This window comes from Macaca nemestrina, chromosome 2, assembly GCF_043159975.1.
Source record: "Macaca nemestrina isolate mMacNem1 chromosome 2, mMacNem.hap1, whole genome shotgun sequence".
NCBI classification, from domain to species: Eukaryota; Metazoa; Chordata; class Mammalia; order Primates; family Cercopithecidae; genus Macaca; species Macaca nemestrina.
The window spans coordinates 43,535,297-43,562,885 of NC_092126.1; the positions used below are offsets into that span (position 1 = coordinate 43,535,297).

General features: G+C 37.0%; 1 protein-coding gene across 1 annotated transcript in view; it reads left to right on the plus strand.

Annotated features, from left to right (window-relative positions):
• The window catches only part of LOC105469974 (solute carrier family 25 member 36), a 38,190-nt gene extending 26,482 nt beyond the window's left edge, over nt 1-11,708 (plus strand). Inside the window, exons 5-7 of the mRNA XM_011721622.3 lie at nt 3,231-3,297; nt 5,909-6,198; nt 8,487-11,708. Coding sequence (XP_011719924.1) covers nt 3,231-3,297; nt 5,909-6,198; nt 8,487-8,680 — 551 coding nt within the window. The 3' untranslated portion in view covers nt 8,681-11,708. The remainder of the gene's footprint in view (nt 1-3,230; nt 3,298-5,908; nt 6,199-8,486) is intronic.
• Nucleotides 11,709-27,589: the final 15,881 nt, after the last annotated feature.

A 27,589-nucleotide genomic window follows, 5' to 3' on the forward strand; every position in this document is an offset into this window, starting at 1 on the left:
CACTGTCAAATGGAATCTTACTTAGATAAAGCAAAACTTTTAAAGTAGCATTTAAAAAAATTTTTTAAGCTTTCTAACATGCTAACCACCCTACTAACAGTATGGCCAATATGTTGGCACTTTGCTTTTACTGACTGTGGAGCAATATTAGTTCTTCTTACCTTACAAATGGATCCCTCATGTCATCTTAAGTTCATTTTCATGTTTCACTAGGTGCTCAGAGTCTTAATATAAATTAGCATATTATCAAAATGTCACAAAATTAAAATGCAAAATAAAAAGTAATAGGCAATTTCTAAATTTCAGGGGCACTATTCCCAGTATCTTTGTGTGTGTTTGTCTTATAAGTAATGGAAAGATATGTTTAGCTTGGGCTAACCTCAAATTGCCTTACCATATTTAATGCTAAGTTACGATAAATTTTTGGTTTTTTCCATTGGCTTCATTTCTTAGATTATTAGATTATATTTATTAGATGTAATTATCCTAGTAATGTCTATTTAGTTTGTTAAAGTGTCTTTGGTTAGGAGAAAGTAATAGCATAAAACTCAAGGACCTGAGTTTTAAGTGGTAAAAGGCTAATAGCTGAAACTCTGTGGATTGTGCCTAGATTCTTTATCTAACCTAATGGTTTGCTGGCATTTAGGTTAGTGTCTTTATTAAGAGCTAGCTCTCACTGGGAGAGTTGAGCCAGAGCAACCGTAGTAAACATAGCGTACTGATAATAGCAATTACATAGGGATAAGATAACATTCTCTCACTTACCTAAATTTTAATGTGGCCTGTTACATAGGTTAATTTGTGCTTGGAAATGAATTTTAGTTAAGTGAGAAATACCTGTTGTTTGCTTTGTGACATTATAGTAATATGTACAGAGAATAATTTAAAATTATAATTTATGGGTCTTTAAAAAGTTTTGTTCCTAACAACATTTATAAAAATTTATTGTACTATTATAAAGTTTTTTATATATGGGTTTTTTTCCAGCCTCAAATTCTTTTGTGACTTGGAAGAGTATTATGGACAGAAGCTTGGGTATTTAAAGTTTGTTTTTAGAAATAGAACTTTTATTTAAAAAAAAAAAAACTTAGGTGCTCATCTTCTTTTCAAATAAGTATAATAAGATGAATGAGAATTTTTACCTAGATCGGCTGTTTTTAAAAAGTTTGATGTAAAGATTCCCAGTTTTAAGCTTTTAAAATTCAATAAAAAGCAAATAGTTTTTCTTAAGATTTCTATAAAATGATTAATAAAAATCATTGTGAGTAATGCAGAATATTTTGTTGGTTTATGCTGGCTAGCAGCTTTTTACTTACAAACTCTTAATTTTGCTGTGCAGACATTTAGCTAATACAGATATTTAAGTTTACAAAACAAGAATCATTAAATTGGAGTTTGACCAGAATATTGATGTCCGATTGCTTTAAAATATAATTTGAATATCCTAGCCTTTTCATGTAGAAAAATGAGGTTCAAAAGAAGAGAAAAATAATACTCTATAATTTTATTCTCAGTTAAGCTAGAACCATGCAAGAAAAATATTTAAACTGGTCTGATAGTTTCATGTTTTTCTTTTATTTTACCAAGAATATATGCATGAAAACAACCTTTTATATAAAAAGATGTTCCTGGGAACCTGCTCAACATTTTAAATTTTATCAACTTAGTACCTGCTGATGCGTCTAAAATTGCTGGTCCCATTCTAGTTTTATACTTATGTATGTAGTATTAAAAGCACTTAAGAGAAATGTAGACTATATAATCTTTACAAAAGTGGTAAAGGAATTATTTAAACTGAATATTTATTCCATTTATCTTGCTTGCTAAATAGATTTAATTGGAGCATCCATCTGTGTAATATCTGGGTAGTTCTACAATGTTAAAACAGTGGCTTAAGGAAGTAAAATTTGAGTTAGCCAGTTACTGACATAGAAAAGAACCCCGTGAGACCAAATTCAGCTTTGTAAACAATTTAGTATAATTATTTTGCGTATGTAGATATACCTTTGAAAGCCAAGAAAGGTTTATGATTGGATCTGTACTATATTAATTTAAAAACAAATTATTCTTAAGTATATTGTAGCATTTCTGTTCCTGTAAGTACTTTACTCATCTTGAACATACTGATCATTAGCCACCTTTATAAAAATAATGTGCCTGACCTGCTAGTATTTGATAGAAATATTAAAACAGTTAAGATCCTTAAACATTTCTGCATATAAGTTTTTATTGAATAAATGTAACTTAACGTAAGTAGGTCTATGAAGTCTGTGTAAATTAAAACCCTGTTTTGTGTAGATGAAGCAATCTTTATAAGTTTCTGTCATCAAGATTGTATTTTGTGTGCTATTTTTCCATAGCTAGGAAGGTGGCAGTAAAACATGCACTATCCTAGAAACATACTGTTCCAGGTAGATCTTAATTTACTACCTGGAATGAGCCATCTTAGGTGACCACCATTCTGCACCAATACTTAGTACATAATACTTTAGTTTTAAAGTAAACTAGAGCTGTCTTCTACCCTGAGTTTCTTCCATGTCTATAAAAGTAAGAAGGAACTTCCAATTTGTAACTTTTTGAACTTTTGAGTTTTTGTATGTGTTTAAGTAGATGAAGATAGGCCTGTCCTAGTAACCCTAACAAAAACTTTACTGTGATACGGTTATTTTAACAGTATTAGTAAGTATATATGTAGAAAGTATTCATGGGGCCAAACAACAGTCTTTCCCACTATATAATCAATTGAAGATCAAAATATTGGTGAAATTTGACATTTATGTAGAATTCATTTTGAATGTAGTGATTTGGAATGCTAATCAAACCCCAAGTAACTGTTTTTTTAGCTGGTTTTTAGGATCCCAGGTGCATGCTTTTTAGCCATAGAATACACAAAATGTCTACGTGTTTGTAGAGATGGATTTCTGAATTCAGCTTAGATAGTAGAAAGCACCCTAAAGGATATTCTAAGTAGGTTGGGAAAGCAATTTATATTCATTTTGCTTTTAAAAGAATCTGTTAGTTTAGGACAGAATTTGAGAATTCATATAGATTGGAAGTGAAGACAAATGTTTGTCATTGTATGGATTTGTAAAATGAAAAGTGTAACATATACATAAATTAGTAGTTTATATACATTTTCTTTAATATAGATTTATCTAATTTTTAAAACCTTAAAGTTAATAGTGTATTCTTCATTTTTACCAGAGTTCATTTTAAACATGTTTGTTTAGGTTTTACTGCAATCACAGCAACCAACCCCATTTGGCTTATAAAGACTCGGTTACAGCTTGATGCAAGGTATGTTAATTCCTTAAAATAAAATTGGTTAAAGTGGATTTAACCACTTTTTTTCTACAAATTTTTTCTTTCTTTTGCTGCTGAATTTGTTGTTGTAGTTTTGAAACTTGGGTCTGCCATCAGAAAAAAGATAATGTAAGAGTTGACAATATGAGCTTTTCCAGGTGAAAAAAGTGTATTATTAATATGTGTTGTTTTGTTTTGTTTTAAAAAGAGTGGCTAGAAAGATTCCGTAGAGAAACAGAAAGGAAAGAAAGAGATAGATTAACCTAACCCAAAAGGTAATACTTTCCCTACATGGGTACTTATAATTGGCCTAGGCTAGAACCCTAGGCTGACAAAATAGTTCTCATATATCATCTGTTACCACTGACCACTTTATAATAGTAAGATTCATTCATTCAACAAACCTATATTAGCAGATACTGCTATGTCTTAGAGATGCACCAGGAAACAGTGGGGACTAATTTTAAATGGAATAATCAAGGAAAGGTTTTTTGAACCCATTTAAAGCAGAGGAACCAATCTGTGCAAACCTCAGAGGTTCTAAAGTGTAGGGCCTTTGGTGTTCCGGGAACTGAGGGTAGGCCAAACGCAGTGCTGCATAGGGTCTTGCCATCTCAGCTCTCCTATTGGCTTTAGAATAGACTCAAGTAGCAAGATGGTCCTATCTTTTATGTTACAATAATAATATTGATTTTAAACTATTTTAGACTTTCAGTCTGGAGTAGGTTCTGTGTATAACATGTTTTTACTGTTTTATATTTTGGTGTTTGGGAAATAGTGTTATGTCCTATAGGCTTTAAGTCAAACTGATCTAACACATCATTAACAATTATGCCTGCTTAAATATCTGTTTTCCATCTTCTGTCATGTTGAACTATATACTGTTTGGAAACTTGAAATATCTAACTGTTTGATCTGAAATAGATCTTTTAATAAAATCTTAAGTGTTGTAGTAAAACTCCAAGTTTATTTCTTAAAGCCACATATCTGAAAAGTAATGGTAGCTAAGACTTATTCCAAAGGTTATAAAGTACAAGATGCTAGTCCACATTATTCTATTGTAAACTACCAGGGTTAGGTTTCACTGTGTTTAGCATTGCTTTATAAGGAATCCAGGAAAAGCATGACTTAAAACTCTTTATTTTTTTCCACTTGTAACACAAGCTAGCACAATTCTTAGGCTTGCAGGGTTGGGGAGTTAGATAGGGGTGGGGTGATAATGAAAGGTTGACTTGAGGATTCTAGTTTATAAGGCTGAGGGCTGGGTGCAATGGCTCATACTGGTAATCCCAGCACTTTGGGAGGCCAAGGCAGGAGGATTGCTTGAGGCCAGGAGTTTAAGAACAGTCTGGGCAACACTGCAAGACTTAATCTCTACAAAAAAAAATGCATGCCTGTAGTCCTAGCTACCTGGGAGGCTGAGATGGGAGGGTTGCTTCAGCCCAGGAGTTTGAGACTGCAGTGAACCATGATTGCACTATGGAGACTCCATTTGTTAAAAAAGAAAAAAAAGAAAAATCAATAAAAAAAAATAAAAATAGGGCTGATATGTCACCTTTCAGGATTTGTATCTCTTTTAACTTGTGAGGAAGGATCTTTAATGGCAGAAACTAGTTACAGTTGGTTTGTGGATCATTTATCTAATAGGTATTCAATATCTCAAGGCAATCCATTCATAAAACTGGTGGAATCTGTAGGTAATTAAGTGGGTGTTGTGGTGGTGGTTTTATTTTATGTCAGAAACAAGTTAGGTATAATTTATAAATAGGTAAATTTTCCCTTTTTTTATAGGTAGCATATAAACCTATCTCTTTATAGATAAGGTCCTGTTGGGGGAATCAGTATAAGGTAACAAATATTGTTAAAACTCAAAATTACATGCATGTGTAGGAGGAGATGTTGTATTCTGTAAGAGTAGGTGCTGCCCCCTTAGGTAGAACTAAGGACATTGTCTTAGGCAGAGTACTGAATAAATACTTTATGACACTACAGGTTCTCATTTACTAGTCACCAGGGAGACTGATATGGCCATTGCCTTTAAATGATCATAGGGAATTTGACTTACATTCACCCCATTGCCTCTTATGTAGAATATGAGTGGGGTTGAAAGAGAATCCCTCAGGTGCACAGAATTTTAGTTAATCATACTGCTTGCTTTATGATATTGTATCATCATTAGTGTCTCAGTCATTCTATTTGTGTTACTAAATGCAAAGGAAATTCAGTTTACTTAGAACTGGAATTAATACAATGTGAGGATTTTTGTTTACTTTGTTTTGTTTTTGTCTTGAGCTGCAGTCAGGGTGTACAGTTCCTAAAGGATTTGATTGCTTATCACTGCCACATGAACCCCAATGAGGACACGAGACTGAAGATTCAATGTAGTGCATTTTGCATTCAGTAAAATAAACTATTTACTTATCACTCATTTCATACGACAAATTTGAGACAAAAGAATAGGAAATCTAAAATATGAATTTTTTTTTAAGTTCTAATTTAATTCTTCATGAGTTAAGGCCATTATTATTAGAGTGACATATTTTATTATATTTTACTTACTTTATTTAAAAAACCTATCAGTAAGATGTTTCTTTTTGCTTTTCAGGAACCGTGGGGAAAGGCGAATGGGTGCTTTTGAATGTGTTCGTAAAGTGTATCAGACAGATGGACTAAAAGGATTTTATAGGGGCATGTCTGCTTCATATGCTGGTATATCAGAGACTGTTATCCATTTTGTTATTTATGAAAGTATAAAACAAAAACTACTGGAATGTAAGACTGCTTCTACAATGGAAAATGATGAAGAGTCTGTGAAAGAAGCATCAGATTTTGTGGGAATGATGCTAGCTGCTGCCACCTCAAAAACTTGTGCCACAACTATAGCATATCCACATGGTAAGAAGAGATATCTATTAAATCAGAAATATTTTCCCACCCCAGCCAACAGCTCACTTATTAAAGCATTTATAATTTTACTGCGTTCTGGTATAACAAAATACAATTCTTGAGAGTTCATAATGAGATTAAATCTGGTTAAGTAACGTAGGCTCTATTAATAGGTCAGTATTATGCTATCAAATAGCATGGTGATGATTGAGCATGAACTCTGAAGTCAATCAAATTCCAGCCTTACTCACTTCCGCTTGGTGACTTTTGGGCAAGTTTCTGATTTTTGAAAAGAGCATAGATGTTTGGGCAAGTTTCTGATTTTTGAAAAGAGCATAGAGGTAGGCGCTATAGTAAATAGTTTACATACATTACTAATCTACGTAAAAATTATCTAAAGTACTTATTTTCCCTGTTTTGCTAGAACATAACCAGAATTGTTCTCCTTTTCAAATGGAATACTGAAAAGAAATGGAAACATGAAATAACTTGCCCAAGGTCACATACCTACTTAATGCTGAAGCCCAAATTTGAATTAAAGTCTGTAATCCCAAAGACCAAGCTATTTTACATTATTTCATGTTGGCAAATAAGTATATTAATATTTCTGTATTTAAATTTTATAATAGCCTTTTTCATTGATAGCTAGATAAATCACTTAAGAATTTATTTGCTACATGCTGAGGTTTTTTGGTAGCTTTTTTGGTTGTTTTAAGTGTAGCTTTTGATTTTTGCATGTTTAAGATTTGTTTTTTAGTGTAAGCACTTCGTTTTTGTTCACTTACACTGATTAATATTTACCGTGTCCATTGTATATCATATCAGGAAAAATGAGACAGGCCTAGAAAATGCACATTTGCTCTAATAGTAATTTATGAAACCAACTCTTTAACCAGGTTGGACTATGAACTTATCTCAGTTTCCTGAAGGAATTTCCTGACTTTTCTAAAAGAAGTCAAAATACGACAGTATCAGCAATATTGTTTAGATACTGACCTATGGGATGGGTTAGGATGGTGGCCTGCTAAGGTGTAAGGAATAGGGTTTTGGGGTTTAAGCAGACTTTTCCCTTGAAGTGAGATGATGTCATTACAGGAAGAGGTACAGTTGATAAACAAGATACGTTATTCTTTTTTTTTTTTTTTTTTTTTTTGGTAGACAAAATGTCACTGTGTCACCCAGGTTTGAGTGCAGCCACATGATCATAGCTCACTGCAACCTTGAACTCCAAGGCTCAATTAATCCTCCTGCCCCAGCCTCCTAAGTAGCTGGGACTATGGGCTCAGGCCACTATGCCCAGCTAATTTTTAAATTTTTAGTAGAGACGTAGTCTCTGGTTCCCCAGGCTGGTCTCAAACTCCTGGGCTCAAGCGATTCTCCCACCTCGGCCTCCCAGAATGCTATAGGATTACAGGCGTGAGCCACCACACCTGGTCAAACAGGACATTTTCGAGTTAAATATATAAATGGCACGAATCTTTAAGACAGAACAGATTTCAAGTAAATAGTAACAATTGCTGTGGGTTGCTTTAGACTATTTCCCCATGCTCTTCTGGAATACTTTGTTGAAAAAATTTGAGAAATAGTGGATGTGAAAAAAGTAGTTACATAGGAAGCTCTGAATTCTTGTCCCAGCTTCTATGCGCAGCTGGCCAGAATCTCTCAGTAGCTCTGGTTTCTCATCTTTTAAAATGAGGAAAAATTGGACTGACTAATCTTTAAGGTTCATTCAGCTCTTAAAAATTTATGATTTTTGCTTACTTGATTCCCAGGCTGGGATTTATAGCTGGCAGCTAATGTTTGGAACATTGTCAGCTTCTTTGTCCACATGATGTTTCACACTCATATGTGTGGACTGTTTTGAATAGATTAATAATGCTATTGTTTCTTTGTAGTATTCATGTTAAATCTTTTTTGCTTGTTTCTCACTGTATCCTTTTTATATTCATCCTGGATGCCACCTCTTTACTGCTTCTTCACCTTCTCCTCCTTCTTATATCTATCCTTCGTTTTATCTGTTTAGCTTACAACTGATACTTCTCTTTTGTTATATTGTGTCTTTTTACATTCAAAGACTGTAAAGTCTTATAATTAACGTGCATGATTTGGGCCATATTAGAAGTTTGATGTTACTATAATGAGACTGGTTTCAATAAGCTACACATTAGAAGCTACTCCTTTTTTATCCTGAGCTTACACTTATAGACTGATAAATGGGATGTGCTCAGTTATAATTAGAAGAGTGTAAAGATATCAATAAAGTTTAAGTAAAATGATTTTATTTCTTTCCTAAACAGAAGTTGTAAGAACAAGACTACGTGAAGAGGGAACAAAATACAGATCTTTTTTTCAGACACTAGCTTTGCTCGTTCAAGAAGAAGGTTATGGGTCTCTTTACCGTGGTCTGACAACTCATCTAGTGAGACAGATTCCAAACACAGCCATTATGATGGCCACCTATGAATTGGTGGTTTACCTACTCAATGGATAGCAGCATGAGGGCTGCTGTACTACAAAAAAAGAAGACCAAAAGATGACAGTGGACCATGGAATATGGAAGCCAGCATGGCAGACAGAAGAAAAATAGTTTGGGGACATGTAACTATTATAAGTGGAAGTTTTGTTGTAGGAATTACAGTGATCACACCACATTTCTTGGCCTTTCAGTAATGTGGAGAAAAAAAAAAAACCTCAGAACCTCCAAGGAAATGCCTTTAGAAGCACTCCTCTCTCAAAATTGCCATTCTCTCTACCATGTCCACCAGACACAGTTGGGTTTTGTTGATTTATGGCAGTCTTTTAAACAAAGCCATCTTTAATTTTACATACTGTATTGTAACTATCCAAAGAAAGTATTGGCAGTCATAAATCTATAACTTCCGGCTTTTGTTTAATTCCAGTAAAATCACAACAATGACAATGAGATCGTCAGTATTATTTTCACATTTCCCTGAGAGGACCTGGCACAATATTTTATATTTAATTATTTGCAGTAGTCACTGTTTTTGACAACCAATGAAATAGCGTCTAAATATCTTGTATATTTTTTAGCATCAAAATGTTTCAGTTTCCACTGCTAACAGGTGCTTGATGTTTAGCCTAATGTGGATATTTAAATTGTTAACATACCAAACACACATGGTAATAGTTTGGGACAAAATAACTAGTAAATTGTTGATTCTTGGCTATTTCGCTGACTGCGGCATGTCCTCATGTCTTCTTTAATTTTGTGGTACATGAATGAATGCATTTATCTTTCAGTGACTTACTAGTTATGAACTTGAATTATCACCTGTTTGTCATACTTAAGTATCATTTACATAAAGTATAAAACATTTTTCACTTTTGAATCTTTCCCTACTTTCACATTAAGAATTTGAACTTTTGAGTTTTTTCCAGGTCTATATATGATAGATTACATTTATTTTGTAGAGAAAATAGTAATTTAAAGTTTTGCCATTTTAAGGTGATGTTAATATTTGGGACAGTATAAATATTACAGACAAGGGCCTCGTTGCTATCTGCTTTAGCAGGTAGTGACATTAATTAACTTCTAGTTTTGTGTAAATAAACAAACTGCTTTTGACAAATTTATTCTGTCCTAGTTTCCTGAGTGGTAAATCATAGAAAGATTCAAGTTCATTTGGGTTAAATGTGCTAACAGGATGTAGCTTTTAAATTTTGCTATTGAGTCAGCTGTACCTTTTAATATTTTAAATGTGTTACGTGTATGGCCCTTATAAAGATGTTTGCTGTAATTCTTTTAAAAGACTTCGCCTATGCTATTCTGATGTATAAAAACTGCCACGATTGGACGCCAATGTGTGGTACTCATTTCAGTACCTGAACTGTACATTTTGTGCAATGGCTTTATCTAAAAGAATGACTCTTTGTGAAAGCACTTTGTGGCCTTTTGGGGGCGGAGGTGGTGAGAGAGTAGGAGAGAATACCATGTTAAGATTTAAAAAAAAAAAATTGATCATGTGTTAGGCAGAAAGAGTGTTCATAACATTTTTCTGGGTTTTAAGTATGTTGTTTTGGAGATCCTTAATATAAATGTTTTAGGTATTCTGTGTACCCTGTTGTGCCCCCAACATTATAGATACTGCAGCGTGTCATCGCAAGCTTTCTCTCCTGTCACCAATGAAACATAGTGCCCTGTTAAATTCCCCCATTTTAACTTCCTTGTGGTCAACAGTAACTGGATGTTTTTGAGGTGCTCAATTGGAATAAAAATATTCCAATCTATTTGGAGACCAAAGGCAAAATCAGCTTTCTTACCTTTGGAATTATTCGTACCTTTCATGGTAAATTTCAGCTTTGACACATATTATGAGGAACATACCAAAAACGGGTTCGTAATAAATCTGTAGAGAAGGTCTGAATCTATCGTGTTTGCCTTTTCAGGTGCCATTTCTACTGCCTAATACAGTGCCATTTGCCTTGTGAAGACCCATAAACATTCATTGTGTTGAATGTAAGGTAGAGACTCTCCCTAGTCTTACTGATCTCAGTACCCCACAAATGATTAAGAATGATATGAAAACCAGCAGCTAAGGAACATCTTATTATTTAGTTGTAGCATATTCATAACAAGTGTCCTTCAAGGATGAACATATATTCTCATTCTATTTGTATTTATCAAGTAAAACTTGTGTTGACCTTTAGTGCATTATATTCAGCTTTTGAAAGTATTATGTATGTACTGGAAAGAAAAGAAATCTTAGAGTCTTGGACATTGTTTATTTGTGCAACAACTAGAAAGGAGCAATGAGGTTTATTTCAGTTGTATTTTTCCCTAAGCACAATCTGCCATAGTTTATGTATGACAGAGATAATTCAGAAAAGAAAACTATATATAAAAGTTGTATATAAAGTTTGTCTCTGAAATATTTCTTTGAAGTTTTTAAAAAATTGACTCATGTTTAAAAACAAAAACATTCAAAGCATTGGACTTTTTTTTCATCTGTTTATCATGACTTTTTTATTTCTGGTGTAGAGGTAGTCCACATTGTTTAGATTGTATGTACTTTTAAATTTCAAAATTCAAATCTGAAGAATTAGCAGTTGTGATTTCGGGATACCATGCAGTGCTTTTAATCCCAAGAAAAAAAATCTGTCACCGAAAGTTGGCTTGATTCTCATTATGTAACTTTGTAGAACCATCCTTTCTAGATGGGTCCCCCACAGTGGATTTGTAACTTTGAAGTCAGGATAGAATATCATTAGATTATCTGTGGAATAGCGTTACTATATTAGGACCAGCAGAATTTGGGTTGGTAAAAATAATGTTTATTACTGGATTACAAACATTTCAGCATTTTAAGATTGGTTTTAAATCACTAAAAATATTTATTCAGATTTGAAGGATTTAAGTGCTAAAAATCAATCCATTTCTTGCTCTTCAAGAATTGTCCATGCCTGCCTTTTGTTGTTTACATGCTCTTCTGCCCAGACTGTTAGTAATCTAGGGACCCTCTTTGGAACTGATGAATACAGTTCAGCCTTTTCTTCTCAAATATCTAATGACTTTAACATTCCTAAGAATATAGGTATTTCTGAATGATTTAAATTTGAGGGATTTTAATACATAAAATACAGTGTACAAACTTTCTGCCCACTCAGATCTCTTCTCCATCATGTGCTTACATTTCCCATTAACCTACACACTGATTTTTATGCTACTCCTTGTAGAAACAAAATTCTAGTTTGACTCAGTTTTTGTGTTTATAAACTTTTGGAATGTATACCCCCGTGTATGTGAACAATTAGGACCTATCAGTCATAGCTAAATAGTGAACCTCAAAAGTGTTAACTTTGGACTATTCATGTGAGGTTTGGTATCTTGCATTTATGTACATGGCTGTAAATTATGTGCATTTACTCTGTATTTATGTTACCTAGCTGACTTTTACTTGAATTGTTCAAATTTTAAAAATTAAAATACGCTTATGAAAATATGGTGACTTTTTCTATAATACATCAACATTTTATTGAGAATATAGTCACACTTTTTTGGATTATCCTATGTGTGGAACAAAAATCTATTGCCATTTTCAGGTTAAGTATTAGGCTCGTTTGATTCAGTCAGCAAACCTTATCTTGAGCACTTTGTATCTATTAGACTAGTGATGTCTAAAGGAACCAAAAGGTCAAGTAATCCAACTCCCTCGTAGTATAGAAAGAAATCTTGCGTATCTTCCACAGGTTTATTGACTTTTATCCAAAGCTTTTCATGTTTTCATTTCAGCCTTTGTGAAAGTTGATATGAAAAATACAGAGGTGAGAACTTGTTAGAATAACCAAATGAATCCACATATATTAGATCGAAATACAGATGACAGATAAAATGCTATGTAGTGCCCACTTGCTTTACATTTTGTCTATTAGGTTTTCCTGAATTGTAGTTAACATCAAACACTGTCCAGTCTTGTAGGTGAAGAAACCAGAACAAAATATCTTTTGTGTTTCAACATTAACATAAATCTGAAATTGTTGGCTTTAATAGTACTCTGCACTGAAGGCACTGGCAAAATAATGGTTAAGATTGAGCACAAGCGTTGCAAGTTGTGTGTGTGTGTGTGTGTTTATTACTGAACATTGGGAGCCGTGATAGAGGAAATAATTTGTGAGTTCATGATTTCTTAAGGTTCTAGTGTAACATCTATACAACTGATAAAACTCAGGCAAGCAAAATGTAATTAAATGTCCCCCCCCCCCTTTTTTTTGATAGGGAGTTTCACTCTTATCGCCTATGCTGGAGTGCAATGACATGATCTCGGGTCACTGCAACCTCTGCCTCCCAGGTTCAAGCGATTCTCCTGCCTCAGCCTGACTTCCCTTTTGTTTATTTTCACACTGTATAGACCAGCTGACTGCCTTAATATGTATTGAATCAATTCAAGATTTATGTATATAGAGTGTTGTTTATACAGTGGTTTCATGTGATTTCTTAATAGCCCATAGATCCAATAACATACAGAGGAATATTAGTCACAACTGGACTCTTGTAACTTGAGTGCTCTGAATCTTAGTCCTGTGTTTTTTTATTTACTACACTAGGTTATTCATCAGCACTTGACGCTAGGATGATGTTTTAGAAACTTCATTTGAAAGGAAAGATGGATAGAAGTTGGCTCTGAATGAAACATTAGGAAGTAATCAGAAACAGAGTTGAATACATAAGAACGGTATGAACTGTCTTAGAAGCTAATGTATATAGACCTTAGATGATATCCTGAGGCCAGTGGGGAACCTCTCGAAGTTTTTTTTCTCCCAAAGAATGATTGGCAACATCCTAGAAAATCAGACTTAACAGATACTAGTTTGTCTTATGTAAGTTGCTCTTAATCATACTGTCTATGAGCTTCAGGAGTGTCAGCATGATCTGTGTTCTCTGAAACTATTAATTCTTTTAGCAAAATCTGGTTGCATGGAGAAAATGGCATTTTTAAACTTTGAAATGGATACAAATTTTACAGGCTGATACGGGGAGGGGCATTCTTTGTTAAAGGTCAAAGTGTTTCAGCCCAAGTAGGGAAAAATAACCCATTTTCTTTTGTTCTTACCTCCTAGGAATTGACTCAAAAGGTGTGAATTTCTTGAGATTTTAAAACCAGGGGTAGACCACGATTCCAAACCTAATCTAACTCAGGAGCTTATCAAATGCAACCAAACAATTTACTACTAGACCCCTGATTCTCTGTTTCCAGGTCCCCTACCTGCTCTTCCAATGCACTACAGAATTCTTCCTTGAGTCTTTCATTGTCAAGGATAAACAGCCCTAACATTCTTCAACCATTACTTCTGAATCTTAACTTTTAAGGTTCTCTAATATGATCAATCTCCTTAGTATGAACTTAACTGAGGTGTTTTAGAGGCCCAGACTATTTGATCTATACCTTCCTAAATTAGATATTGATTCTTAGGGTGTGTTTTTTTTGTTTTCCTAACTTGCAAAAATTGTACTGGAGCAATTGGACATCAATATGAATTAAAATGAAGCATTATTTCACCCCCTTGATCCAATCCCCTCCCACCAGAACCCCCACTTACGACACTGGATATTACATTTCAATATGAGATTTGGGCAGCGACACATCCAAACTGTCACTGTACATTTAAGATGTGTTCATGTTAAGCATTTTTAACTTAATAATGCAAAATAGCATAAACTAGGTACTTATCTCTTTAAAGTGCTTCACCCAGAAGACAGCAAAGAGATAAGAGAACTATATGGAAGAAAAGTTAGGTATCACGGAGAATGGGATGAGCATGTCTAATGTACTTCTGATCGGAGTTCTAGAGTAAACGGAGAGGATGGAGAAGAGACAATATTTTAAAAGGTAATTGGAGGCCAGGCACGGTGGCTCGCGCCTGTAATCCTAGCACTTTGGGAGGCTGAGGCAGGCGGATCACTTGTGGTCAGGAGTTCGAGACTAGCCTGGCCAACATGGTGAAACCCGGTCTCTACTAAAAATACAAAAACTAGCCAGGTGTGGTGGCAGGCCCCTGTAATCCCAGCTACTTGGGAGGCTGAGGCAGGAGGATCGCTTGACCTCGTGAGGCAGAGGTTGCAGTGAGCCAAGATTGCACCACTGCACTCCAGCCTAGGCAGCAAAGGGAGACTCAGTCTCAAAAAAAAAAAAAAGGTAATTGGAAAACTTCCAGCATTGATGATAAACATGAATCCACAGCTCCATGAATCACAATGCATTCTAAATAAGATTAAAACATGCCTATAAACATTGTAGTGAAATGGAAGAATATGAAAACAAAGTGAAGATACTGATTTCTGCTACCTGGATGATGGGTTAGGAATGACGGTGAAATAAATTTCAGAAAAATTAAAACAGTTTGCCACTAGCAGCAGCTCAAGCTCACCAAAGGAAATCCTGTTCTACACCACTGTAGGATGACTATAGTTAGCAATAATAGATAGTTTCAAATAGCTAGAAGGAGGAATATTAAATGTTTCCAAAACAAATGATAAGTGTTTGAGATTATGGATATGCTAATTACCCTCATCTGATTACTATACATTGCATGTAACAAAACATCACTATGTAGCCCTTGAATATTTTTTAAAATTAAATTTTTTAAGATGTCAGAAAACCAGAAAGGATGTACTTTAGGCAGAAGGAATGTGATATCAGAAGAACTAAGATGGAAGAAAAAAAGGCAAACAAAACAGGTGGGCAAGTGCAAAAGGTGATTTACCATATAAAAAGTAATAAGTAAAATATACACAATAGGCTGAGTGCGGTGGCTCACGCCTGTAATCCTAGCACTTTGGGAGGCTGAGGCGAGAGGATCACCTGAGGTCAGGAGTTCGAGATCAGCCTGGCCAACATGGTGAAACGTCGTCTCTTCTAAAAATACAAAAATTAGCCGGGCATGGTGGCACATGCCTGTAATCCCAGCTACTTAGGAGGCTGAGGCAGGAGAATTGCTTGAACCCAGGAGATGGAGGTTGCATTGAGCCAAGATCACACCACTGCACTCCAGCCTGGACCACAGAGCAAGACTCTGTCTCGGGAAAAAAAAAAGATACATACACACACACACACACACACACACATACATATATATACACATACACACACATATATATGTATACACACAATATAGTCTATGACAATTTTATGAAAGTAAAGAGGGAGAGAAATGGAGTTAAAGTGTTCTACAAAGCATTGTGTTATCCAGGAAGAAGATGAAGACTAATTTTAATTTTTGTTAAGTATACATATTGTAATAAGTAGGGTAACCATAAAAGAACATAAATAGTGTAACTAGTATACTTGTAGAAGGAGAAAACATGAAATAATTCTTTTTTAAAAATCAGTTCAAAGGAAGGCCAGAAAGGAGAAACCATGAAATTACACAGTTTTAAATCCAAATCTATCAGTACCATTGACTCTTGAACAACACAGGTTTGAACTGCAAGGGTTTGCTAATAATACACAGACTGTTTTCAGTAAGTATATTGAAACGTTTTTTGGAGATTTGTAACAATTTGGGGGGGAAAAAACCCTCACAAACTATGTAGCCTAGAGGTAACAAAAAAATTAAGAAAAAGTTTCATGTGTGTTCCATGACAGAGCCATATATGCAGACACAGAAGGAGCCTAGAAATCAAAGAATGAGGCAAACAAGTCCAGTTTGTCAGTATAGGGTAATTGGTTTAGAGAACTTACCAACAGAAGCATGGTCTTGGGCCGCTGCAAGACAGGTAGAGCTTTGCTGTTACCCTCAGCCCCAGGGCTTTATACCATCGAAAAAGGGAGTACATGATCTGTGCAAAACAGTTAGAGGCCACCCTCCAGAAGAGGTGAGAATCCTGTGTGCATCATAGCCTATAATTTGTGCAATAACATTAAGGTTGCTTTGATCTAAAGGCAAGATTTAGTGAGTACATGCTCTTACTTTTAGGATAGTAAATAAAGTAGAAATCAGGAGGGATTCATGAGACTGGGGTCAATCATAAGTCAACATGATGGATTACCATCCAAGATGGTGTCACTTTTGTCTCCACAGTATGTGATGAATGCATAAAATAATTGTAGATACTACTTTATCATTTACTACCATGGAATATATACAAATCTATTTTGAAAAGTCAAAATTTATCAAAATTTATGCTCACAAACAAACCATACATGGTGCCATTTGCAGTCCAGAGCAATGTAAGCAAATGTAAACAGGCAGTATTATAACCATACAAAATTAACTAGTACATACTTTACTACTGTAATAATTTTATAGCCACCTCTTGTTGCTATTGTGGTAAGCCCAAGTATTGCAAGTATCCATTGAAAATGCCATGTGACATGACACTAATCATCTCAGATGAGCAGTTCCTGTCTCCAGTAAATTGTTCATTGCAGTAAAAAGTGGTGTCTCTTGCTTCTCAGGTATTTTTTGTAGTGTTTAGTGCAATACCATAAACCTTGAGTAACACCATTAGACTCATGCAAAATACAACTATAAGTGTTGGAAGTGCTCCCAAGAAGCAAAGAAACGCATGACATTACAAGAAAGAGTTTAATTGCTTGATGTGTGCTATAGATTGAGGTCCGCAGCTGCATTGGCCTGCCATTCAAGATAAATTAATCTAGCTAAGGACCATTATACAAAAAGAAAAATTTGTGAAGCCATGGCTGTGGCTACACCAGCAGGTGTGAAAACCTGGCACTTTTTTCTGAACTACTTTTTTATCTCATTGCAAATGCAGCTTTTATGTGAGGCAGGATGGCTATTAAAAAGGCATTACCTATAGACTAATATGATTTGAGAAAAGGTGAAGTCATTATATGGCAACTTAAAAGAAAAGAGAGGGGTCTAAAGCTGGAGAACGTAATGCCAGCAAAGGATGGTTTGATAATTTTGGAAGATATTTGGCTTTAAAACTGTCAAGATATCAGAAGAAGCAGCTTCTGCCAACCGAGAGACAGCACACACATTCCCAGAAACCATTAGGAAAATCATTGAGGAGAAAGGATAGCTGCCTACACAGGTTTTTGTTTCGTATTGTTTTCATTTTTGTTTTTTAGAGAGTGGGTCTTGCTTTGTCACTTAGGCTGGAGTGCGATGGTGCCATCATGGCTCACTGTAACTTTGAACTTCTGGGCTCAAGCAATTCTCTCACCTCAGCCTTTCAAGTATTAGGACCATAGGTACACATGACCAGGCCTGGCTAAGTTTTTTTCTTTTGTTTTTTTGTAGAGACAGGGTCTTGCTATGTAACCCAGGCTTTGAACAGGTTTTTAATGCAGACCAAAGTGCCCTATTCTGTGGGGGGGAAATTCCACAAAAGACATTAATTAGTAAGGAAGGGAAGTGAGCACCAGAATTTAAGGCTGGAAGGGGTAGGCTAACTCTACTGATGTGTGCAAATGTAGTCAGGTTTATGATCAGGACTGTCCTTACCTATAAAAGCTGCTAACCCCCAAGCCTTAAAGGGAAAAGTTAAAAATCAGCTGCCAGTCTTTTGGCTGTACAACAAGAAGGCCTGGACAAGAAGAGCCCTTTTTTCTGAATTGGTCCCATCAGTGCTCTGTCCCTGAATTCAGGAAGTACCTTGTCAATAAGGGACTGTCTTTTTTCGTTTTATCTTTTTTTTTTTTTTAAGTTCTGGGATACATGTGCAGAACGTGCAGGTTTGTTACATAGGTATACATGTGCCATGGTGGTTTGCTGCATCTGTCAACCCATCATCTAGGTTTTAAGCTCCACATGCATTAGGTATTTGTCCTAATGTTCTGCCTCCCCTTGCCCCCCACTCCCCAGGGACTGCCTTTTAAAGCTCTTATGATATTGGATAATGCCTCTGGGCACCATGAGTTCAACTCCATGAATTCAATACCAAGGGTATCAAAGTGGTCTACTTGCCCCAAACACGATGTCTCTAAATCAGCCACTGACCACCAGATCATCAGAGATCTGGGGGTCATAAGGTTTGAGGTTAATTAAACACAGTATTCTGTGGAAGGGATTGTCAATGCTGTGGAAGAGAACCCTGAGAGAGAGAACATCATGAAAGTCTGGAAGGATTACACTATTGAAAATGCCATTGCTGTTGCCATATTCTTAGATTGTTTCAGGTATTTGGGCCCTATGACATATTTTTTATAGACATCAAGTTTCCAAGACAATCTAATTAAGACAATCCATTTAGATTGTCTTATTACTTGAAACAGGAAATTCCTGCTGGAGAAAACTGTGTCCAGATCTTGTGCATGAATTCGGAGGCTTCATGACAGAGCCAATCACAGATACCATGAAATATACTGTGGCTGTGGGCAAAACAGATAGGGGCTGAAGAGTTTTAAGATACAGATCTTGGAGAAATTCAAGAGCCAATAGACACCATGCCAGAGGAATTAAGAGAAGGTGACTTGACAGAGATAAGTGCTTCCAAACCAGCGCCAGATGATAAGGATGAAGATGTAGAGGAGGCAGTGACAGAAAACAACTTGACATTAAGCAATCTGGCAGAAGGATTCTGATTATTCAAGACTACTTTTGACTTCTTTTACAACATGGAACATTCTATGATATCAGCAATGAAGCCAAAGCAAAAGGTGAAAGGAGAATTTGTACCTGATATAGTTAGGATATTTGTGTCCTCCAAATCACAATTTAATCGCTGTTGAAGGTGAGGCCTAATGAGAGGTGTTTGGGAAATAGGGGCCCTTCCCTCATGAATGACTTGGTGCCCTCCCCGCAGCAACGACTGAGTTCTCATTTCATTACATCATGAGAGCTGGTTGTTTAAAAGAGTGTGGCATCCCTCACCTTGCTTTCTCTTGCGCACTCGCTCTCTCGCGCTCTCTCTCTCTCTCTCTCTCTCTCGCTCTTACCATGTGACACACTGTCCCCGCTTTCCCTTCGACCACAATTGGAAGTTTCCTGAGGCCCTCACCAGAAGCAGATGCTGGTTCCATGCTTCCTGTACAGTCTGCAGGACCATAAACATATGAACCTTGTTTTTTTTATAGATTACACAGCTCAGGTATTCCTTTACAGGAACACAAAATGGACTAAGTGTCATACAGAAACATTTTTAGAGAAGTGAAAAAGCAAATATGCCAGACAGAAATTATGATGTACTTCTATAGAGTTTATACTGAGTGTGCCAGTCTCTCCTGCTTCCCCTTTCATTCCCCTTCTTGTGCCTCTGACACCTGAGACAAGAGGGGCAAGACCAGCCCCTCTTCTTTCTCCTCCTCCTCATACTCAACATCAAAATGACAAGGATAAAGACCTTTATGTTGATCTGCTTTCACTTAATTGTAAATTTATTTTCTCTTCCTTATGATTTTCTTTTCTCTTACTTTATTTTAAAAATACAGTATATAATATTTAACATATGAAATGTGTGTTAATCAACTGTTTATGTTATTGGTAAGTCTTCTAGTCAACAATAGATTATAAGTACTTTAGTTTGGGGGAGTCAAAAGTTACACGTGGATGTTTAACTGTGTCGGGGGTCGGTGCCCCTAACCTCAACATTGTTCAAGGGCCAAACTATAGGTACATTAAGTGGGAATGGACCAAATGTTCTGATTTAAAGATTATCAGACAGGATTTTGAAACTACAACAACCAACAAACTATTTGTAAGAGACATGGCTAAAACCTAAAGGTATGCTAAAGTTGAAAATAAAGGAATGAAGAGGATAAGGTGTGAAAACATTACCCAAAGGAAAACAGTCATATTACTCTCAAATAAAACTCACTTTAGGGCAAGAAAGCATTACTAAAATTCAAGAAGGTTACCTCATGATACATAAAAGATTTATTTCACTAAAGATATAATTATTAAAAATTTTCATATATTTAAAAAATTTCCACAGTATATAGAGTCAAAAGTGAGATAGAAAAGAACCATAAGAATTGAAAGAACCACAAGAAGAACCTCAACCACAAGAATTGAAAGAACCTCAACAAATTCCAAAGTATTATAATCATACAGAGGTTTGTTCTCTGACCACAATACAACTAAGCTGGAAATCAACAAGGAGATAATTGAAGAACCATATGTTTTGAAATTGAAGGACCACATATGTTTGGAAATTGAAGAACCACATATGTTTGGAAATTAAGACATTCTTCTAGATGATCCATAGGTCAGATAACTCAAGTGAAACAAATACTTTGAACTGAATGATAGTAAAAATTCTAAATGTCAAAACTGGTGAGATGCAGCTTGTATTAGGGTTCTCCAGAGAAACAGGACCAATGGTATATATTAGGAAAGTGGTTCACATGATTATGGAGACTGATTGATTCACATGATTATGGAGACCCAGGAGAGGCAGTGCTGGAGTTCCAGTTCAAAGGCTGGCATGCATGAGGCCCAGCAAGAGCTCATGTTTCCGCCTGAGTCTGAAGGCAGGGAAAAACTAACATTCCAATTTGATGGCAGTCAGGCAGGTGGAGTGTTCTTACTTTGCCTTTTATTCAGGCCTTCAACTGATTGGATGATGCCCACCCACATTAGGAAGGCCAGTTTGCTTTACTCAGTCTACGGATCTAAATGTTAATCTCAGCCAGGCGTGGTGGCTTATGTCTGTAATCCCAGCACTTTGGGAGGCCAAGGTGGGCAGATCACTTGAGGAGGAGTTTGAGACCAGCCTGGCCAACGCGGTGAAACCCCATCTCTACTAAAAATATAAAAAAGTTAGCTGGACGTGGTGGTGCACACCTGTAGTCTCACTACTCAGGAGGCTGAGGCTGGAGAATCGCTTGAACCCAGAAGGTGGAAGTTGCAGTGAGCCGATATTGTACCACTGCACTCCAGCCTGGGTGACAAAGTGAGACTCCATCTGAAAAATACATAAATGTGAATCTCATCCAAAACACCCTCACAAACACACCCAGAATAATTTTTGGCCAAATATCTGGGCACACCCTGTGGCCCAGTCAAGGTTAACTATGAGGCAGCTTAAGTAGTCTTCAGAAAAACAATTTAAAATTTAAGTCTGCATATTAGAAAAGGAAAAAGGGTGAAAATTAATGAGATGAGTATTATTTAGTTAGGGCTAGTTAGAGTACAGTAGTTTAGAGACATAAATGCATAGTGGTTCAACATGGTAGATATTTATTTCTTCCTCATTTAGTAGTCTTGGACAGAGGAACAAGTGTTCTTCTCCAGCAGCCTTTCAGGGACTCGGCTGCCTGAGGCTCTGCTGTTCTCCACATGTGCCTTCTAAGGTTGCACTGGGGCTGTGGTTCTCAAACTTTAGCATGTATCCAAAACACCTGGAGGGACGTTTAAACACTGATTGCTGGGTGTTACCCCCAGAGTTTGATTTAGGAGGTCCAAGGGTATGGCCCATGAATTTGCATTTCTAATAGGTTCATGGGTGCTGCTGCTGCTATTGGTTCAAGGACCACACTTTAGATTATCTATCTCTAAGTCAGCTGAAAAGAGAATGATCGTAGGGGAGCATATAACTTCCGCTCACATTTTACTGGCTAGAAACCAGTCAGATGGCCACACCTACTGGCAAGGGAGGCTGGCAAATACCCAGTAGCTGTTGTCTCATGAAGAAAAGGAAACAATTGTTACTGCTGTGTCTTCCAAATGGTGACTTTCTATTTCCACATTCCTTCTATATTTATTCATTGGAATTCTATTATAAGGAAGAATGGTGTCTTCACCCAATTTATTTATTTATGCAATTATTTATTACTTTCTTTATAGAGATGTGGTCTCACTATATTGCCCAGGTTGGTCTTGGCCTCAAGTGACCCTTGAGCCCATCTCACCTCAGGCTCCCAAAGTGCTAGGATTACAGACGTGAACCACTACACCCAGCCCAATTATTTATTTATACCACTACGGTGGTTATTCGATTTATTCTATGTGTAATAATCTACTGATTTTTTAAATGTTATATTATTATTTATTTATTTAGAGACAGGGTCTCATTTCTGTCACCCAGGCTGGAGAGCAGGGGCATAATCATGGCTCACTGCAGCCTGGATCCCCTAGGCTCACGTGATCCAGAGTCCTGCCTCAGCCTCCCGAGTAGCTGGGACTACAGGCGCCCCCCCCTACCATGCCCAGATAATTTTTTGTAATTTTTTTTTTAGTAGAGACGGGGTTTTGCCGTGTTAGCCAGGATGGTCTCGATCTCCTGACCTTGTGATCCGCCCGCCTCGGCCTCCCAAAGTGCTAGGATTACAGGCGAGAGCCACCGCGCCCAGCCTAATCTACTGATTATTACTTGATCTTTTGTTCAAATTGTTCCAGAGTTAGCCACTGGGATCTACTTCAAGTTTTCTTCTCTCTCATTTTAACATACCTTCACTATTTTTGTGTGTTTTCTTTCTTTCTGGCACCGCAAGATGTTTCACATTCATCTTGTACGTGCCTATTCCAGCCATGGAATCAGACATTTCTCCAAGCATCACTAGTTGCTTTCGTTGGAGGATGCTGTTTAGAAACAATATCTAAGCACCAGGTGTAATCATTGTTCATGGGGTACCATGGCTTCTAGGCCGTCTCAGCAACAGAACCAATATATACATATACATGTATATATCTATATAGCCATATATCTATATGTATATAGCTGTATATCTAGTACCATGAGTTCATACTAATACATTCTATTCTAAACCAGCACCACAGTGTTCACTCTAACAGTCTCCTTTCCTTTATTTGTAACTTCTTTCTCTGACAGTGAGAAACCTGGCTCTCATTGTTCATGGTGAGTCCTAGAATACACAGAAAGCCGTTTAAAATTTGTGAATTTCACTTCTCTGAAAAACAAATTTACAAAGTAGAGTACAATATTGTATACTTTATAGTCAAAACACTGTTTTCCAAAGTTACTTAGAATTGTTCTTCCTTCTCTGCCCTCTTCAGTTTGGTCACATTGAGCACCCATTTTATTTATTTATTTTCTTCAACATTTATTTATTTATTTATGGAGACAGAATCTCACTCTGTCACTCAGGTTGGAGTGCAGTGGTGCAATCTCCGCTCACTGCAAGCTCTGCCTCCCGGGTTCATACCATTCTCCTGCCTCAGCCTTCCGAGTAGCTGGGACTACAGGCGCCTGCCACCATGCCTGGCTAATTTTTTTGTAATTTTAGTAGAGACAGGTTTCACTGTGTGAGCTGTGATGGTCTCGATCTCCCGACCTTGTGATCTGCCCTCCTTGGCCTCCCAAAGTGCTGGAATTACAGGCGTGAGCCACGGCGCCCAGCCTAGCTTTTATTTTAAGTTCAGGGATACATGAGCAGGGTATGCAGGTTTGTTACATAGTTAAACATGTGCCATGGTGGTTTGCTGCACAGATCAACCCATCCCCTAAGTATTAAGCTACTAAGCCCAGCATTCATTAGCTATTCTTCCCGATGCTCTGTCTCCCTGTCCCCCACGACCAGTCCCAGTGTGTGTTGTTCCCCGCCATGTGTCCATGTGTTCTCATCATTCAGCTCCCACTTATAAGTGAGAACATGCAGAAGCACCCATTTTAAATACAGATACACAGAGAGATTAGAATTAAAGAAAAGGATGAAAAGAGATATACCATGCAAACATGAAGCATAAGAAGCTAAGTGGCTATATTAACATCACATAAAGCAGACATACTCCTAGCAAAGGCTTACATCTGAAAGTAAAAATAGACAAATCTGTAACTATTGTTGGAAATATCAACACTCCTGTCTTAATAAGTGGTAGAACAAATAGACAAAAAGTCAGTAAAGATATAGAAGATTGGAACAATAATATCAACCAACTTGATCTAATTGGCATTTATAGAATACTCCATCTAATAAAGCAAAAAGCTTTCTTTTCAATGCATATGGTACATTCACCAACATAGACTATATACTGGGTCATAAAAGAAGTCTCAATAAATGTAAAAGGATTTAAATAATACAGACATTATTTAAAGTAGAATTAAATCAGAAATTAATAGCAGAAAAATACCTGAAATATCCTTCCTAATATTCTGAAGTTAAACAGCATACTTCTAAATAATCCATGGGTCAAAGAAGAAATCACAAGATTATTCAGAAAATACTTTGAACTGAATGATCATGAAAACACCATATCAAAATTTCTGGGATGCATTTAAAGTTGTGCTTTAAAGGGAAATAAATGGCTTTAATGGTTAAAATAGAAAAGTATAAAATCAAAGATCTAAGCTCCCACCTTAAAACACTAGAAAAAGAAGAGCTAATTTATCCCTAAGTACAAAAAAGGAAATAATAAAGGTAATAAAAAAGAAATCAATAAAATAAAAAGTATAAAACATTCATGACACTGAAAGCTTATTTTTTGAAAGATTAATAAAGTTGATACAACCTTAGCTAGACTGATAAAAAGAATAAGACAGGCTGGGCATGGCGGCTCACAACTGTAATGCCAACACTTTGGGGGCCAAGGCGGGAGGATCACTTGAGCCCAGGAGTTTAAGACCATCCTAAGCATATAGTGAAACCTCATTTCTACAAAAAATTTAAAAGCTAGCTGGGCATGGTGGCATGTGACTGTAGTCCCAGCTACTTGGGAAGCTGAGGTAGAGGGATCACTTGAGTCCAAGAAAGTTGAGGCTGTAGTGAGCTGACATTGCACCACTTGCACCACTGCATTCCAGACAGAGTGAGACCCTGTCTAAAAATAAAAAAAATAAAAAAAATACTAAGACACAAGTTAGCAATATCATAAATAAAACAGAGACAAATACTACCAATGCTACAAATACTGAAATAATAAGATAATAAGCAAACATGAAGATCTTTATGCCAATACATGCAACAACTTAGAGGAAAAGAACAGATTTCTTGAAACGGTGATCTATCTGATGCCTTTCCCTGTCCACTGTAGTCCAGATGCACCTCTCCAGTGTATTTTGGAAGATCTGAACAACACTATCAACTGGTATTCCAGTGGAAAGCTCTTCCTGAAGGAAACTTAAGAGGAAAACTGCAGCTGATTTTGAAGCTACAACTATACTCATTGCTTCCCTCTTCCCCGGGTTATTTTAGATTTCCCCCACTCTCAGGTCATGCTTATGCTGGTCTTAGTGGTTCATATGATGACGTGATGCAGACACTTATCTCTGTAGTGTCTCAATGTCTGGTCACCATAACCTTCTCAGGGCAAGTCTGCTGCACTTGCCTAGCTACCATCAAAATTGGGAAAGTGAATACCAGGAGGGATCCAGGTGGATCTTCTGGTTCCCCTTTATTCCTCCCTGCCCTCATTGTGCAGCAGAAAACCCTAAGTTTCTCCTAATGATGCCGGCCAATTCTTTTTGATAAAATGAAGACCCCTATTCTTGCCTGCTAGCCATGAAGAACTTGACATGCCTAGGTGGCAGATGCAGCTTATGATTCAAGTGGGCTCTTGGCATAAGTGTTCCTCTCTTTGGGGACCCAGACCTCTAAGTTTGCAGAGCCCAGAGTGGCAAAAAGATGAAACTCACCAGCTAGAGGTGATAAGTGGAATCACCTCTTTGGACCCATGCATTCCTTCTTTTGGGAAAGCAGATCCACCTAATAGTTTTTGGTTTGTATACAACATCCTGGAGGATAGTGTCCCATCTTTTTTATTCAGTGTCACCTGTGAACTGGAACTTCAGCTGTGCCTTCAGCAGGCCATTGCAAGGTTATGAGGTCCGAAGCTTTTGGGTAGTAAGTGTGATATAACCAGTAGATCTTGTGATCACAGGCCTGCTCCTACACCACCTTCTCTGGAAAGTGGGCCCCCTGGTCTGATGTGATGTGCCAATGGGTCATATTTTCTGTAAGTTCTCAGATGGAGGTGCTGTCAGGAAAGGCAAACCCATATGTAAAATATATGTCCAGTTCTGTCCAGATAAATATCTGGCCCTTCCCTAATGCAAAAGGCCAGATAGAGTCAACTTCCCACTTCCTAGCTGCCGGGACCCCTCAAGGAATGGTGTCATGTCTGGGGCTTAGCATTGGTCTCTGTTGCCGGAAGGCTGGCCACTTGGTGGCAGCAATAGCTTGATCAGCCTCTACGGGTGGAAGCCCATTCTGCTGGGCCCAGGCAGAGCCTTCATCTCTTTCTGCTGGGCCCAGGCAGGGCCTTCATCTCTTTCTGCTGGGCCCAGGCAGGGTCTTTATCTCTGCCACTGTGGTGACTTTGTTATTGTGCCACTTGCCAGCACTAGAGTAGGCATTTAAGATTTTCAGAAGCATCAACCCAGATGACTCTGTCACATGTGCCTCATTATTTCCCAATCACAGCTCTGTCCTGGGCATAGCAGACCTATGTTGGTTGGGAATTCAATCTTTGGAGCTGGACTGCTCTGATGATTAGATCCTAGGCCTGGTCCTTAGTCTCCTTGCCCTCCTACTGCAGAGATGAGCCCTTCTTTGTGTGCTGCTAAGGAAGCCCCCCTGGCTTTCACACTGGGCTTTTAATGACCTGCTAATCACTCAGCCATTTGTTAATTCTTTCTAGAGCTGTGATAGAGCTTAACAATAGCCACCCAATGCCAATACCTCTAGATACTAGTTTCCCCTGGTTTTTCAAATGCTTGATATGTTTTACCACTTAGTGCATTTGCCTTTGCAGTTTCAGCTATGGAATAGAAACCTTGCACCAGTTGTCTATCTCTACTTGGACCATATCTCACTCCCTTTACCTTTTTACTCCCTCTTGCCTGGAATGCTGTCATCATGCTTGAGGCCAAGCAACTGTGACAAGGTAATCACAAGCACACAGGACGTGACTAAGCAGCAAGACAAAGAAATCATCCCAGATAGCAATGTGAAGCAACGGTACCACTCTAGGCAACCAACCTTTGATCTTACCATTATACAACAAAAATGAAACCAGCTTAAGCCACTAGAATTTTTATTTCTGCTTCAAAAATATGTAACTCATCTTAACTGTGCTGATT